The sequence below is a fragment of the Ammodytes marinus genome (genome assembly GCF_949987685.1).
Source record: "Ammodytes marinus genome assembly, chromosome: 21".
In the NCBI taxonomy this organism is placed as follows: domain Eukaryota; kingdom Metazoa; phylum Chordata; class Actinopteri; order Uranoscopiformes; family Ammodytidae; genus Ammodytes; species Ammodytes marinus.
This window is the reverse complement of record NC_137225.1, coordinates 26,225,829-26,243,328: the sequence shown is the minus strand read 5'-3', so window position 1 is coordinate 26,243,328 and position 17,500 is coordinate 26,225,829. Positions and strand designations below refer to the sequence as shown.

Below are 17,500 nucleotides of genomic sequence, written 5' to 3'. Positions count from 1 at the left end.
AACTGTATATGCATTTACAAATCCAGAGTCTAAATGGACAGCTAGGCATCCTTAGTGCTTTCCTCCTACATCCACACTGTTCACTATACACACTTTACTTTAGTATTACCATGTAAACATCTGGTCAATGATCAAATTCCTTCGTGATTTTTCTCTACTTATGACATCTATTGCAGTATGTCCGTCCTGGGAGAGGGATCCCTTACCCTGTCGACTCTCCCTGAGATTTCTAAAAAATATATATATATCCCGGTAAAGGGTTTTTTACTGGGAGTTTTTTCTCAGCCGAGCTAAGGGTGTAAGGGCAGACAGATAGATAGATAGATAGATAGATAGATAGATAGATAGATAGATAGATAGATAGATAGATAGATAGATAGATAGATAGATAGATAGATAGATAGATAGATAGATAGATAGATAGATAGATAAGGGCAGAGGGTGTCATACTGTATGGAATGTAAAGCCCACTGAGGAGAATGTCTATTTGTGATATTGGGCTGTACAAATAAAACTGATTTGATTCAAACTCAACTGAGATGGGTCTGATTTCAGATGCTGATCGAGTTGGAAAAAAACGCCCAACATGGGGATTTTTTCTTATTAAAATGTAATTCTAGTGTGATTAAAAAGTCTTACATTTGATCCTGAAAACCCTGGTGGTACCTAGATAGATAGAGAGAAAAATAGATCTTTCCCAACATTTGACAAATTTGCTCTGGAAAAGACCCCAAAAAATGCCCAAAAACATATTTCACAGGTTAAAAAAAAGCCCCTTCGTAAAAGTGGTTTATTTCGTGACCCGGTGTGTGTTTTAAAACTTTCTCTGTATTCCAGAATTGCCGAATCTGCCGGAGTTGTGGTGTGAGGTCGTCGGGCGAGTGGGCCAATCACCCGTTCCTGTGCGAGTCATGTGACCCGGCCCTGCCTTGCCCGCTCTGTGACAAACCCCCTGACCTCTACACACCAGAGCACCTTCTGACCTGTGCCAGCTGCTATAGGTACACACACACACACGCACGCACATTATGCACACACACACACACACACACATTATACACACACTCACAGTATACACACACACTCACTCACAGTATACACACACACACACGCACATGCATTACACACACACACACACACACATGCATTATACACACACACACACACACACTCACTCACTCACTCACTCACTCACTCACTCACTCACTCACTCACTCACTCACTCACTCACTCACTCACTCACTCACTCTCAAACACACACACACACACAACCACACATTATACACACACACACACACTCACTCACTCACATACACACGTCATTATATCACTTTAGAATGATTTAAACTTAACCAAAAATACATGTTTTACCTTTGTGTGTTGTTATTTCACAGGTGTGTTCATACAGAGTGTGTCGTCCAGGCTGGGGGGGGCAGGGCAGGGTCTGAAGAATACGTCTGCTCCTCTTGTCGGCCTCAAGAGGAGGAGCTTACCCCCCAATGTCCTACCCCAACTTCCCCAATCACTCCCACGCCAACCTCTCCCCTCACTCCCCCACAAAATTCCCCTCTTACTCTCACTCCCACCCACCAGGCAGCCACAAGCAGTAGCATTTCACAGCCACCAAGCCCAAGTCACACAGATGCTCAAACAACAGTCGCGCTCATTTGTTCAGAGCAACCACAGAGTCCTTCAACGTCCCTGTGTACAAATTTGCAGGAAATCCCACCGCCACCATCATCGGTTGAAGACACAGAACTCCAAAAAACGTGTTCACCATCTTCCCCAGATCCATTAGAACTTCAACAAAGTCCTGAGGCCTCTCTCCCTGACCCCTTGGAGCTCACACACCAAACTCCTCCTCCACTTACTCACGAAGAGACAACAGAGGCCGAAACGAGCCCTTCGCAATCCCAAGTTGAAACAGGGGAGCTCGAAAAAAGTCCCGATCAATCTTACCCTGACTCTTTGGAACTCCGGGACAGTCCATCGCCATCTCACCGTGATACTGCAAAGCTTCAAGAGAGTCCTGTACAATCCCCCTCTCATCCGACAGAGGCTGAAACCACGAGCGCTTTGCAATCCCAAAAAGACTCTGCAATGCTCCAAGAAAGTCCTGCCCATTCTAACCCTGGTGATTCTTTAGAAATCTGTGAAAATCCACCACATTCTCCTTCCAAAGTAACAGAACTTCCACTTGGTTCTGCGGCATCACACCCTGAACCCACCACGGACCTCCAAGACAATCCGGTACCGTCCCCTTCTCATCCTACAGAGGCTGAAACAACAAGCTCATTACAAGCCCAACTTGACACTGCAAAGCGCCAAGAAAGCCCGCCACCGTCTCCTCCGGACCCCTCAGATCTTCAACCAGCTCCTGCATCACCTCATAATGATCTGGAGCTGGAGAAAGATCCACAACAACCTCTCCATGGTCCTTTAGAACTTCCACAAAGTCCTAAAACCTCCCACCCTGAGCCCTCGGAGAACCAACAACATCCCTCGCTATCTCCGCATGACCCGAAAGAACTTGAGACAGGCCCTGTGCAATCCCAAGTTGAAACGGAGAAGCAGCAAGAAAGTTCTTCCCAATTGAACCCTGACTCAGAACTCCAGGAAAGTCCACACACATCTCCTTCCCATGTAACAGAACTTCAACTTAGTCCTGGACCTTCTCACACTGAACCCACGGACCTTCAAACAAGTCCTTTACCATCCCCCGCTCATCCAACAGAAATCAAGCAAACATCTCAACCATCTTCTCCTGAACCCACAGAGTCACTACAAACTCCTACGTCACCTCATAGTAATCCGGATCTGGGTCAAAGTCCACACCAATCTCTCCACGATTCAACAGAGGTTGAAACAAGCCATTTGGAATCCCAAGTTGACATTGCAACTCTCCAAGAAATTCCCCCATCACCTCTCCCCGACAAAACAGAATCTCATCTTGACACAGAAAAGCATCAACAAAGTCCTACTGCCCAATCTAACCTTGATAATGCAGAGCTTCAACAACCTTCCTCACCATCCCCTTCTGACGCAACAGAGGCCGAAACGAGCGCTTTGCAATCCCAAGTTGAAACGGCGAAGTCCCCTCATAGTCCTGCCCAATCTATCCCTGATTCTTCAGAACTCTGTGAAAGTCCTCCGCCATCTCAACATGATACTGCAAAGCTTCAAGACAGTCCTGTACCATCCCCGTATCATCTAACAGAGGCTGAAACGAGCTCTTCACAATCCCAAATTGACTCTGCAAAGCTCCAAGAAAGCCCAAAACTCCAAGAAAGCCCACCATCATCTCCTCATGATGTAGCAGAACTTCAACTTAGTCCTGAAACATCTCAAGCTGAAACGACAGAGCTTCAAGAAGGTCCGGTCCAATCCAACCCTGATGGTCATTCAGAATCAGAACAGCAGGGAAGTCCTCAGCCATCTCAACGTGATACTCCAAAGCTTCAACAGAGTCCGCCACAATCTCCCCATGACCCAACAGAACTTCCACAAAGTCCTGAACCCTCCAATCCTCCTGACCCATTGGTACAAAGTATTTCACCTTCTCCTCGTGACCGAACGGAGCCTGAAACAAGCCCTGTGCGATCCCAAGATGACACTGAAAAGCTCCAAGATAGTCCACCCTCATCTCCTGCTACCGATGTAACAGAACGTCAACCATCTCCCACACCTTCCGATTGTAATCCAGAAGAGTTTGAGCAGTCAAGTCCACCCCCATCTCCTCATGACCCACTTGAGGCTGAAACAAGCCTTTTGCAATCTCACCTTGACACAGGGAAGCATCAACAGAGACCTGCCCATTCTAACGCTGATCTTGCAGAGATCTGTGAATTTCCACAAGAATCTTCTTCTGATGTAAGAGAACTTCAACTTAGTCCGGTTCCATCCCACCCTGAACCCATGGAGCTCCAAAAGAGTCCAAGTCCTCTTCAGCAAAGATCTCCTTCTCATCATTCTAATCGAAATCAGTCTGAGCCAAGTCCTCCACCATCTCCGCCCCATCCAACTGAGCTTCAACAAACTTCTTCACCATCCAGCCCTGACCCAACAGAGATGGAATCAAGCCTTTTGCAATCCCAAATTGAGACGGCGAAGCTTCATCAGAGTCCTGCGCGTTCTATCCCTGATACGGCAGGTCTCCTGGAAAGTCCTTCGACATCTCAACATGATCTTGCAAAGCTCGCAGAAAGTCCTGTACCATTTCATTCGACAGACCTCCTAGAAGAAACCCCTGCGTTCCTTAACCCTGACCCTACAGAATACAGGGAAAGTCAGACCCCACCTCACATCAGTCCAACAGAGCTTCCAAAAAGCCCAACGCAACAATCTCACTCTAGTTCAACGGAACTCGAAAAAAGCCCGTTCCCTGCTGAATCTGCTGAGATGCCACCTAGCCCTACCCATGTGTCAATCACATCTTCTAGCCCTAAACATGATTCCATGGAGGATCAACCTATGGCTACAGAGTCTCAACCGAGTCCAATGCAGGGTAGTGGTGGTCCCATGTCTCCACACAGTCCAACCCATGGAGAGCTTAATCCTACCGGGCCTACAGAACATCCACAGGGCCTTCCAGCACACAGTCTCACAGAGGACAGTAACCATTCTAACCCAGATCCTTCAGAAATCCGGGAAAGTCCACCAAGTCCATCTGTCCAAGATCCAACGGAAGTCAAACAAACATCTTCACCATCTCACTGTAATCAACAAGAGGAGGAGGAGGATACAACACAGCAGACAGAGCTTGATAGATCTTCTAGTCCTTCTGGCATCATCATGATAACACAGCCTCAGCTCAGCCCTCCACAAAGACAGCACAGTCCTACACCTCATGGTCCCTCTGAAGTCGGCACATACCATCCACAGAGTCCCACACAACAGGATGCTGACGCTTCACTGGACCAAGAAGATGCTGGATCAAGCAGCCCGGCTCATGAAGCTGCCGGGGATCAGGATCTCTTACCAGCCAACTGTAGTTCATTTACCAAGTCGGTAAGAAGACTGGGGGCCATATCAGCTCCGTGTAGCCCCTCACCGGACCCACTCAGAGCCACACAGTGTAGTCTGTCACAACCAGCAAGCCCGATACGAGGCCACTTCCCACAGCTTAGCCTTCTTCCCAGAGTCACAAAGGAACACAGCCAAGCCAGAACCGCAGATCTGAAGTCCTTGGACCAAAGCCCTGCGCAGCTGAATCCGAACCTTGATGCCCAAACACTGGAAAGTAGCCACGAAATTCCCCCAATGCCACCCTCTGAAAACCACAGCACAGAGGGCCATTCTACCCCCCCTCACGTCCCCGAAATGCCCACACCACAAAGCCTTGTTAGCATTAGCACTTCGGTGGAACACAGTAGCCTACCTTGCTCACCTTGTGCTGACAAAACGGAGGAAATTCCTCAAAATCAGAATTCTTCTTCTTGTGAGAGCCCATCACTCTGTACAGAATCTATTGAAGATCAATCCAGCCCGGTGCATATCCATAATATTTCGGCTAGTTCTAGTCCTAAACATGCCAGTGAGATGCCTACCAGCCCTACCAGCTCTCCTCGGGCCTGTGTTAGCCCCATGCTAACGGATAATAGCCTTTCCCATGTCAATCCTGTAGCTGCAGAGGCTAGCCCCTCAACACATCCGCATAGCCCAGTAACGCTACAAGATGGCAACTCTGAGCAACACACCGGCACATTGGAACCAACTGTTGAATCATCCATGCAGCCAGCTAGCCCGCTAGCAGAACTAGCTTCACCCATCTCATGTGAGGATGAGCAGGCTGATGACGAGACTCTTTTCATTCAGTCAGCAGCAACTAGTCCCAGGCATCCTGAAAGTCCACTTCATACAGAAGCTAACGTTAGCTCCATTAGCCCCTCTGTTTGGAGTTTTCCGGAGCTTAAACAGACTCCTACAAGTCCCATCATGCACCAGTCCAGTCCCTCACAACATCTCCAAACTACCTGTAGTCCTTCGCATGAGTCAAGCCCGCTGCCGACTCCAACAAGCTTTAGTCCTCCACACTGTATGCTGACTGATATTAGCCCGGCTAGTAGCCCCGTTAGCCACAGTCTGAGCCACGCAAATGGCCAGACAACTTTTCGCTCTGATGTTCGTGACGTCCACAGTCCCCCTAGGTCTAGTCCTGCTGGTCAAGCTAGTCCTGTTCACATACACAGCACCTCTAGTTGTGCCCACTCAGGCCTAGTCCAAAGACACACCACCACCACCACCCTCCCTTCCTCTTTAGCTAGCACGCCACACAGCAGCCCCGCACACGCTACTGGCGCTTGTGTTAGCCCACCTCACAGTGAAGCAGCTCAGGCCAGTGAATCGTATCGTAGCCCGCGGGAAAGCCCACCGCCTCCCGACACTGGAACCAACAGTCCTGGCTTTGTTATTGAGGCAAAGCTGAGCCCCACTTCGCCTGGTTCAATCCATGAAATCCCTGATCTACCCAGTGTGGTTCATGTTGATTCTGGTGCGGTTGAAGCTACAGACGGTGCTATGCGGACAAGCCCAAAACCTGCCAGTTCCCTTCTGGATGACCCATTTGCTGATAGCCCCAAACAGGCTAGTCCGAGCCCGCTTAGCCCGTCTGAAACGAGTCCTCCGCAAACACCCGAAAGTTCCTTCTCCGGTGAAAACAAACAAATCACTCCCTCTGAAAGTCCCCTGTATCGAAGGCCGGTCACCCCTGTTGATGCTACTGCCTGCCATGCTAGCCCTACCCCTAGCCCTGTCCATTCTAGTCCCACTCAGGATAACAACACTGAAATGCCTAGCACAAGCCACACGAGTGAAATACCTACCAGTCCACCCCCACCCCCACACCCATCCACTTTCACCCCCTCACAAGTTAGCTCACCTCAGCCTCTCTCTACTCATGCCAGTTCTGCACACAACAGCCCGGTACACAGTCCAGTTTTTGGGCCTTTGCTATCAGATGAATCGCAAGCTAACCCTAGCCTCGTACAGCTAGAAGAAGCTAGTCCCAATTCTAGCCCTTCTCGTAGCCCGGCTAGCCTTGTGATAGCCACGCCGGGGCAGTCTGAAGCCAGCCCGTACCCCAGCCCGGGCCCTAGCAGCCCGCTGAGGTCTGATGCTGGTTGTGGAAGCCATTTTGTGTCGAGTCCCCAGCAGAGCTTACCCACAGAAACAGAGTCTGCTGCAACCGTGGGTGAGTATCAGAGAGACAAGGTTGTTTTTTCCATGACATATTTTTAAATAATTGTTTTATTTTATTTTTTTAAATCCCGATAAAGGGTTTTTTACTGGGAGTTTTTTCTCAGCCAAGCTAAGGGTGTAAGGGCAGAGGGATAGATAGATAGATAGATAGATAGATAGATAGATAGATAGATAGATAGATAGATAGATAGATAGATAGATAGATAGATAGATAGATAAGGGCAGGGTGTCATACTGTATGGAATGTAAAGCCCACTGAGGCAAATGTCTATTTGTGATATTGGGCGATACAAATACAACTGATTTGATGACATTAACTGTACTTTAAACGTGTACAGACATCGATAATTTGAACATAATCCTATTAGATGCTTTGAGTCCACGCTTCCTTACAAATCGTTAAATACTAAGGTCTTTATTGGTATTAAAATGTCTTAAATCAATCGTTCAAAAGACTTAAGCCCATGGCCACAATGTACATGAGTATTTTAATAACGCAAAGTAACTAATTTGGTTTTTCTCTACAGTTTTGTTGTCATGAAAAATTGTTATTTAATTAATTTAATTCTGAGGAGCTTTAAAAAATTCATTAAAGTTTGAAATTGAACTTGTTTTAAGCTGTAGGAACTGTAGACTCCAAAGTGCAAATTTGAGAGTTTGTAAAAATAATCATCAAAAAACAATAGAAATCTGTTTAACTTAAGTTTGCTTTAAGGTTTTTTTTTAATCAATACATTTATAATTTTTTCCTTTGTTGAACAAGAAAAAAAAACTATATAAATATACAAACAAAACTGACAAACAAATACAAATAAAATACCAAGTAGAGAAATCTGTTTAATCTGAGTTTTTTACCGTCTTTGTGCAGATGATGATTTGGCTGAGGAGCTGAGAGACATTCAACAAGCACAGGAAGCGGATGAGGAGGAACGTCGTGAGATCATAACGAAGGAAAGTCCAGAAGAGCTGCAGAATATAGAGAGGAGAGAAGAAGAAGAAGAAGAAAGAGTGGAGGAGTCGGATCAGGACAGCAGACCACAGAGTCCTTCAGGTATTTAAAGATTATTATTTTTGGGCATTTTCAAGCTTTATTAGACAGTACAGAGTTGAAATGGGGAGACTGACAGAGAGAGAGAGAGAGAGAGAGAGAGAGAGAGAGAGAGGGGATGACCTGCAGTAAAGGTCCACAGGTCGGATTTGAACCTGCGACCACTGCAACGAAGGCCGGAGCCAATATGGTACACGCTCTATCCACTACGCCACCGGAGCGCCCCAATGGTTAGATACTTAGGCATCAAAATATCATGATACTTTCACCTAACTATGACTTGACTAACTTTGACTAACCTGCAATTTTTATATTATTTAAATGTTTTATTTCTATTCATATTTTTTATTCGCTTTTTTTAATGTCTATTCTATACTTGATGTATTTTAATCTTGATGTATTTCTTGCCCCTGTAAAGCACTTTGAATTGAATGGCCTTGTGTCTGAATTGTGCTATAGAAATAAACTTGCCTTGCCTTTGAAATGGTGACATTCTGTGTATGGTTATCATACCCTGCCTAAATGTTAGTACTGTAAAACCTGAGTGTCTTGTCAACTTCTTGACTCTGATCTCTTTGTGTATGTGTCTGTCTGTCTCTCTGTGTGTTTGTGTGTGTCTGTGTGTGTGTCTGTCTGTTTCTGTCTGTCTGTCTGTGTGTGTCTCTGTCTGTTTCTGTGTACAGGAATCCATCTGGGAAATATCTTGAATGAAGAGGACAACCAGGGTGCTGCCTCGCCCCTCCAACCCCCCACACCAAACTCTGCCTTACCCCAAAACTTACCCCAAAACGTACCCCAACCCTGCCTGCCATCTTCCCCTCTCAGAGCTGGTTCTCTTGAGGTCACGCCCATCCCCTGCCCTCACCGGACGGCCTTACTTCCTGACTCCGCCCCCCAATCCCAAACAACCAATCAGGCGCAAGCAGAGGACCAAACCACTTCCTGTCATGTGACGTTGGTGGATGATGAAAACAGGGTTAGTGTACAGTCAGGAAATGCTTGGAAAATGTTTGATTTTTATTGTTGTGTTTTGAAAATATATATATTATTTAAGGAGCAAAAGTTGGGTTTTTCCTCCAATTATGTTATTGGTGACATTAACAGCATCCTACAGAATTTTTTATATATTTTCTTGTGCAAATTTTTCTTTGTTTTTAAGATTTTGAATGTGCTAGAAATCTGAACACTTTACTAGACAGTTCTGGATTTTCACCGCATTAACCAGACTGAAAATAAAGTGCTGTCTCGTTAACACAACATTTTTAATAACTTTATGCTGACTTGGCCATATTATTGAACATTTTAACCATAAAATTGTACTGAATTGGGCTCATGTAGCACACTCATTTAAAAACATTACTAATTTCGTGACTTTTTTTTGGCATTTTTATGCTTTATAAGACAATAAATACTGTATATACTTAATTACTTGTCGAACTTGTATCTTGAAGGTGCTGTAAAGTGAATTTTTACTTTTAGAAACCCCCTGTAATTAACCCTTTAACCGTCATTCACAGGAGGAGCATTCGGACTTTGATGAGGCTGTGAGCCCAGTGGCTTTGGACCTGGACCCTTGTTTAGACATGGAGGTCATGGAGCTCATGTCTTCCTCCTCTCTCTTCACCTCGCGAGGGAAGGGCCGGACCCTCAGAGCTCCCCCTGCCTCCTCTTCATCCAATCAGAGGTTCTTATCTGTTTACTTTATTTATTTCCATCACAAATACACAACATTGCATACACTTGCTTTTTTTTATTGTGTTTTTAACTTATGGCATCATAAGTTAAAAACACAACAAAAAAATTAAATAAAAAAAAAGTTGTCAACTTAGTTTATACATTGACATAGCTTAAAAATACTGACGGAAAATGTGTCGGTTGAAGCGCCGGTTTGTCACGTACTCATTCATACAGGATGCGCAGTGAAATGTTGGTGACATGTACTGTATTTCTGTGCTCAAATTCATGTGGAAAGTATGTCTGTTTTGTTTTTATTTATTCATCTACCATTATTTTTTTTATTTATTTATTTTTTATTGCTAACATGTTCAAAATAAAGACAATCAATCAAATTGTATGGTTTTAAGTGTTGAAAGTGTCTTCCTCGGGATTACTTAAAGTCCCCAGAGTAAGGACTAACCGAGGAGACAGACAGAGACACAGACAGACAGACAGACAGAGACAGACAGACAGGTCTACTTACAGTCCCCAGAGTAAGGACTAAACGAGGAGACAGACAGAGACACAGACAGACAGACAGACAGACAGACAGACAGACAGACAGACCTACTTACAGTCCCCAGAGTTATGACTAAACAAGGAGAAGCAGCTTTTAGTTTTTATGCTCCAAATATCTGGAACAAACTCCCAGAGAACTTGAGGTCTGCTGCAACTCTCAGCTCCTTTAAAACAAATCTGAAGACTTTTCTGTTTCCATTTTAACCAGTAATTTTTTTTAAATGTTTTATTTCTATTCATTTGCTTTTCTAATGTGTATTGTGTATTCTAATCTTGCCCCTGTAAAGCACTTTGAAATGCCTTGTGTCTGAATTGTGCTATAGAAATAAACTTGCCTTGCCTTCCTTCTCGTCTTCCAGACCTCTAGACGATCTCTCCATCCGGTTGAGACAGTCTCCCTTCTCCACCGAGGCTTCGCCCGAAACGTCCCCGACCAGAATCCCCATAACACCCCCGCCCCTGTCCCCGACTTCCCCTACTGCTCGGGACTCACCACCATCCAAGGTACATCACTCAATTAATCAATTATATATATATATATTTTTTTTACCTTTATTTCTACAGGTAAATCCCATTGAGACCAAAGACTCTTTTTCAAGGGAGACCTGTTCCCATTTACACGTTACCATTCACACACACATTCATACACCGATAGCAGCAGGCTAACTATCCACATTCACACGAGGCAAGGTGGTCGAAGTGTCTTGCCAAAGGACACAACAACCATGACACAAGTGGCAGGGCGGGGATCGAACCTCCAACCCTTAGATCATTGGCCGATAATTTGTTAATAAATGGATACACAGCCTAGGCTCTGTAACTGGGCATGTTGCTAGCTACAGTGGGCCATTTGTTTACATTAAAGGTGCTCCGAGGAACTTTCAGTGTGTGTGTGTGTGTGTGTTAATTCTAGCGCCCCCCTTTGGACAAAAGCGGTAGTGTTTTTACCACGTCAGCTGTTGTTCCTGGGTGAGCGTATACCCATGACAAAGGCATTAAGAAAAACTATATAAAAATAGCATTCTTTGCACTGATGGTCTCGTTTGCTGATACATGTAATTTATGATCATCAGAGGAAAAATGAGACTGTTTCATAAATATTTAAAAGTTCCTCGTAGAGACTTTAAACATTTCGATGTAGTTCATATTATTGTTTGTGTTTCGCGAGGTAGATAACTCATTCTAATAGTAAAATCAAATCTTAAATAACATAGAACATCTCATATATGAAAGGAACTGAACAGAACGTAGTTTCCTATATAAACAAAAGGAGAAATAAATAATAAGTAAAATGTCTTCCATCCCCAGGTTCCCACCCTCACCGTTCTGCCTCTGACCCCAAAGATCGGGATGGGCAAACCATCCATCACCAAGAGGAAGTTCTCCCCGGGACGGGCCCGCGTCAAATCCGTACGTCAACATTTATTTGATTAAAGCTGGGGTGGAGGATTTGGGGAGAAAATGGCAGTTGGGATAGAGATTTGAATCCAAATACCTCAACCGCTCCACTTGTTCTCTTTGGTCCCTCCCCTATGGTCCCTCCCTGACACGCTCTACACCAACAAAGTCGTGCCAAAGTGAATGGACAGTCCCAACAGCCAATAAGAACAGAGAATCGGAGCCTCGCTCTGATTGGTCAAAGTGTACAGCTCATGTTAACTTTGACCAATCAGAAATCATATACCCCAGCTTTAATTTAATTTTATCTTTTTTTTTTATCTCCCAATATATTTATTGGAAGTTTTTCCTTTTCTTTTTCACAACAGACACAAACAAAGAAACACCTGTTGATCCTAACCCTACATTTTACCATGTGTGATGTCACACTAGTAAAATGTAGGGTTAGACAGTGAGACCATTAAACACTCTTTCTGCCTTTTCTCAGGCTAGGATGAACCGATTTCTAAAATGTTTGCACATTAACACTACATAGGATCTCAGAGTTCAATACACCTTCATATTCCCACCGGTGAAGTATGTCTTTAAGTAGAATTTCATGTTAATCTTGTTGTACGTTGTCTGTATTCTTCTTGTATCTCAGGGTTCGTGGTGGAGTAACCGTCGGGCCATTTCCCCTCACTCTTCCTCCCAGGATTCCATGGGGGAGGGCGGGTACGACAGCCCTAAACCCCGCCCGCCTGACTCCCCCGTCTGGAGCATGAGAGTGGTAAACAAGCGCACCCTTATCATGATACTAAACTGATAAAGTGGTAAAAGTGGATCGGAAAATCTGATGAATTTAAATGACATATGCTGATTGTGTGTGTGTGTGTGTGTGTGTGTGTGTGTGTGTGTGTGTGTGTGTGTGTGTGTGTGTGTGTGTGTGTGTGTGTGTGTGTGTGTGTGTGTGTGTGTGTGTGTGTGTGTGTGTGTGTGTGTGTGTGTGTGTGTGTGTGTGTGTGTGTGTGTGTGGATGCGTGTTTGTCTATGTATGTGTGTGTCTCTTGTTTGTGTGTGTGTGTGTTTCTGTGTGTGTGTGTCTCTTGTTTGTGTGTGTGTGTTTCTGTGTGTGTGTGTGTCTCTCTCTCTGTGTGTGTGTCTCTATGGGTGTGTTTCTGTGTGTGTGCGTGTGTTTGTGTGTCTCTCTCTGTGTGTGTGTCTCTATGGGTGTGTTTCTGTGTGTGTGTGTGTGTGTGTGTGTGTGTGTGTGTGTCTCTCTCTGTGTGTGTGTCTCTATGGGTGTGTTTCTGTGTGTGTGTGTGTGTGTGTCTCTCTCTGTGTGTGTGTCTCTGTGTGTGTTTCTGTGTGTGTGTGTGTGTGTGTGTGTGTGTCTCTCTCTCTCTCTGTGTGTGTGTGTCTCTATGGGTGTGTTTCTGTGTGTGTGCGTGTGTTTGTTTGTTTCTGTGTGTGTTCGTGCAGGGTCGAGGTTCGGGGTTTCCTGGCAGGAGGCGGTCTCGAGGGGGCGGAGTCAGAGGAGGAAGGGGGAGGAGCCGACTCAAGACTCAAGACAGTCTGTCTTTGTCCCCGCCTGGAGTAAGAACAAACACACACACACACACACACACACACACACACACACAGATATATAAACACACACAACACCACACACACACATACACAGACAGACAGACAGACAGACAAGTGGACGAACCCACACACACACACACACACACACACACACACACACACACACACACACACAATCAATCAATCAGACACACACACACAGTAAAAACGCATGCAGACAGACGGACACAAATACACAAGCAGACACATACACACACATACACGTACATACGCACACACACACATAATCAGAGACACACACACACACACGCACACATTGTAACAGACACATACTCAGACAGGCATAATCAAACACAGTAATAACGCATACAGACAGACACAGATAGACAAGCAGACACTCGCACGTACTCACTGTAACACGCTGTCGTGAGAAAATCAAGCAAACAGTGATATGTTGTATAGGAAACAGGTTTATTTTCAATCAATATAGCAAGAATCTCCGCGGAGAGGTCACTGGTTCCAACACACGTGGGTATGTTACAAGGAGTGACGAATTCTTCCTTAAAACGTCATGTATTTAAGGGACATTTGCTCCCCAGGGGGGGAAGGCGTCTAACAGTAGTTCGGAGGACAGACAGGCTGAGAGGCAGACAGTTCTAATGTGCATAACTTAACCATAGGAGGAGTTTGGGCATAGGACAATAGGAGAGCAGACAGAGTAATTGTGCACAAGTTAACCATAGGCGTGGCTGTCCGAGTGGTCTGTTGGTTCACTTCACATGCATGTAGGGATCTACATTTCAGTTTACAGAGTTACAAACAACATGCAATATATCCAATTACACTTATAAGTCTATATAAAACAATGGTTAAGTAAGCATTCCAATATCTGAGTCCAGAGATATATCATATGCAAAATCTGCTACCACAACGCACACACAGTATAACACGAACAGATGCGCAAACGCACACATAAACAAGCAGACAGACACACACAAACAATGCTCTCACACACACTGACACAAACGCACAGACATACAAACACATAGATATGAACACACACAGGTACACAAAGGTACACGTAGGCATGCACAAACACACTGTGATTTGTAAGTTATTAATGGGGTTTTGTGTGTGTGTGTGTGTCTCTGCCTGTGTGTGGGTGTGTGTGTGTGTCTGTCTCTTTGTGTGTGTGTGTGCCTGTGTGTGTGTGTGTACGTGTCTCTGCCTGTGTGTGTGTGTGTGTGTGTGTGTCAGAGTGTGTATGTGGAGCCGTTCCAGCCGAAAGAGGAAGAGGAAAACTCGATGCACAACACTGTGGTGATGTTCTCCACCTCGGACCACTTCACCCTCAAACAGGTTCCTACCACACACACACTTCACCCTCAAACAGGTTCCTACCACACACACACACACACACTTCACCCTCAAACAGGTTCCTACCACACACACACTTCACCCTCAAACAGGTTCCTACCACACACACACACACACACACACTTCACCCTCAAACAGGTTCCTACCACACACACACTTCACCCTCAAACAGGTTCCTACCACACACACACACTTCACCCTCAAACAGGTTCGTTACACTACCACTAACACATTACAAACAGGTTCCTACCACTAACACAAACACATTTACTCTATATTACACTAACACACAGCATCCTCCATATAATGGGGCGACTGTGGCTCCGTTGGTAGAGCGGGTCGGCTGATGATCAAAGGGTTGGAGGTTCGATCCCCGCCCTGCCACCTGTGTCATGGTTGTTGTGTCCTTGGGCAAGACACTTCACCCACCTTGCCTCGTGTGAATGTCGATAGTTAGCCTGCTGCTATCGGTGTATGAATGTGTGTGTGAATGGTAACGTGGGAAAGGAAAACAGGTCTCCCTTGAAAAAGAGTCTCCGGTCTCAATGGGATTTACCTGTATGAATAAAGGTTAAATAATACGTATACACAGCTCTGGAAATAATTAAAAAGCACCTATTATGCTTTTTCAACTTTTATGACCTATAGACGTTGTTATGGTGATTTATAGTCATGTTTAACCATACTAGAGTATCAAATAATGACTTGCATGCATTTAGACGTATTCCCTGCTGACCGTTTGGGGTGGCTGTGCAGAGCGCTAAACACTATGGCAGCCAGTCGAGATTCAGGTTGCTCTAAAGGAGTCATTAATGAGAAATTGAGACCAGAAAAATAGTATAATAGGAGATCTTTAAGAGACCACTCTGGTTTATTTATAACTTTCATTTCTGAATTGTACACATCTGACTGAAACTGTTTCAGCTGAAGTCATTGTTCATTTAGTATTTCATCTTATTGTGTGTCTTATATAATTTGTTTATTATTGCTGCAACTCTCAGCTCTTTTAAATCTGAAGGGTCTGAAGACTTTTCTGTTTCCATTTTAACCTGCAATTTTTATTTTATTTAAATGTTATATTTCTGGGGCGCTCCGGTGGCGTAGTGGATAGAGCGCGTACCATATTGGCTCCGGCCTTCGTTGCAGTGGTCACGGGTTCGAGTCCGACCCGTGGACCTTTACTGCAGGTCATCCCCACTCTCTCTCTGTCTCTCTCTCTCTCTCTGTCTCCCCATTTCAACTCTGTACTGTCTAATAAAGCTTGAAAATGCCAAAAAAAAATCTAAAAAAAAAAAAATGTTATATTTCTATTCATTGGCTTTTAAATGTTTTATTAATTCGCTTTTCTAATGTGTGTAGTGTATTCTAATCTTGCCCCTGTAAAGCACTTTGAATGGCCTTGTGTCTGAATTGTGCTGTAGAAATAAACTTGCCTTGTCTTTTATTTATTTTATTCAAATTAATATATACTGTATATATTAATGTTCATCCTATTGTGTTTCTGTTGTGCAGGACATGTGTGTGGTGTGTGGTAGTTTTGGTCAGGGTGCAGAGGGCAGACTGTTGGCGTGTTCTCAGTGTGGACAGTGTTACCATCCCTACTGTGTCAACGTAAAGGTCAGTACACACACACACACACACACACACACACACACACACACACACACTCTGTCTCTCTCTCGCACATACACACACCCACTCGTATATACACTTACTCACACACACACACACACACACACAACCACTCACTCACTTTCTCACATATACACACACTCACTCGCACACGCACACAGACCCTCCCTAACACACACACACACACACACACAAACCTTCCCTAACACACACACACACACACACACACACACACACACACACACACACACACACACACACACACACACACACACACAACCTTCCCTAACACACACACACACACCCTCCCTAACACACACACACACACACACACACACACACACACACACACACACACACACACACACACACACACACACACGCGCACACACAGACCCTCCCTAACACACACACACACCCTCCCTCACACACACACAAACCCTCCCTAACACACACACACACACACACCCTCCCTAAAGCCCAGTTCAGACCAAAGATTCGCCTTGCAACTGCTTGCGACGAGACGGTTTTAGAACGTCGCAGGGGGATAAATCGCAGCAGTGTGAACTGCTCGTTGCAGCGCGTTGCAAGCCGTTGCAAGGCGTCGCAGAAGATTCAACATGTCAAATCGCAAGGTCCAGTTTTAGAACGTCTCAACCGTCTCGTCGCAAGGAGTTGCGAGTTGCAAGGCGAATCTTTGGTCTGAACTGGGCTTAACACACACACACACACACACACACACACCCTCCCTCACACACACACACACACTAATCTAAACCCTCTCTCTGTCCCTAGATAACGCGTGTGGTGCTGACTAAAGGCTGGCGCTGTCTGGAGTGTACTGTGTGTGAGGCGTGCGGTGAAGCCAGTGACCCAGGGAGACTGTTGCTATGCGACGACTGTGACATCAGCTACCACACATACTGTCTGGACCCCCCTCTGCACACCGTGCCTAAAGGGAGCTGGAAATGCAAATGGTAAGGCCACAACAAAACACTTTTATAAATCCATCGTAGAAGGTTCAAGGTCTTTAGTTTTCCCTGG

General features: G+C 45.1%; 1 protein-coding gene across 1 annotated transcript in view; it reads left to right on the top strand.

The window, feature by feature from the left end:
• LOC307267613 (histone-lysine N-methyltransferase 2D-like) overlaps positions 1-17,500 on the top strand; it is a gene marked incomplete at its 3' end in the record, with an annotated part of 98,169 nt that overhangs the window by 14,977 nt on the left and 65,692 nt on the right. The window contains exons 13-24 of the mRNA XM_080049972.1: positions 838-1,001; positions 1,395-7,189; positions 8,066-8,248; positions 8,929-9,221; positions 9,763-9,929; positions 10,840-10,984; positions 11,789-11,890; positions 12,522-12,647; positions 13,340-13,453; positions 14,705-14,806; positions 16,337-16,441; positions 17,252-17,433. Coding sequence (XP_079906098.1) covers positions 838-1,001; positions 1,395-7,189; positions 8,066-8,248; positions 8,929-9,221; positions 9,763-9,929; positions 10,840-10,984; positions 11,789-11,890; positions 12,522-12,647; positions 13,340-13,453; positions 14,705-14,806; positions 16,337-16,441; positions 17,252-17,433 — 7,478 coding nt within the window. The remainder of the gene's footprint in view (positions 1-837; positions 1,002-1,394; positions 7,190-8,065; positions 8,249-8,928; positions 9,222-9,762; positions 9,930-10,839; positions 10,985-11,788; positions 11,891-12,521; positions 12,648-13,339; positions 13,454-14,704; positions 14,807-16,336; positions 16,442-17,251; positions 17,434-17,500) is intronic.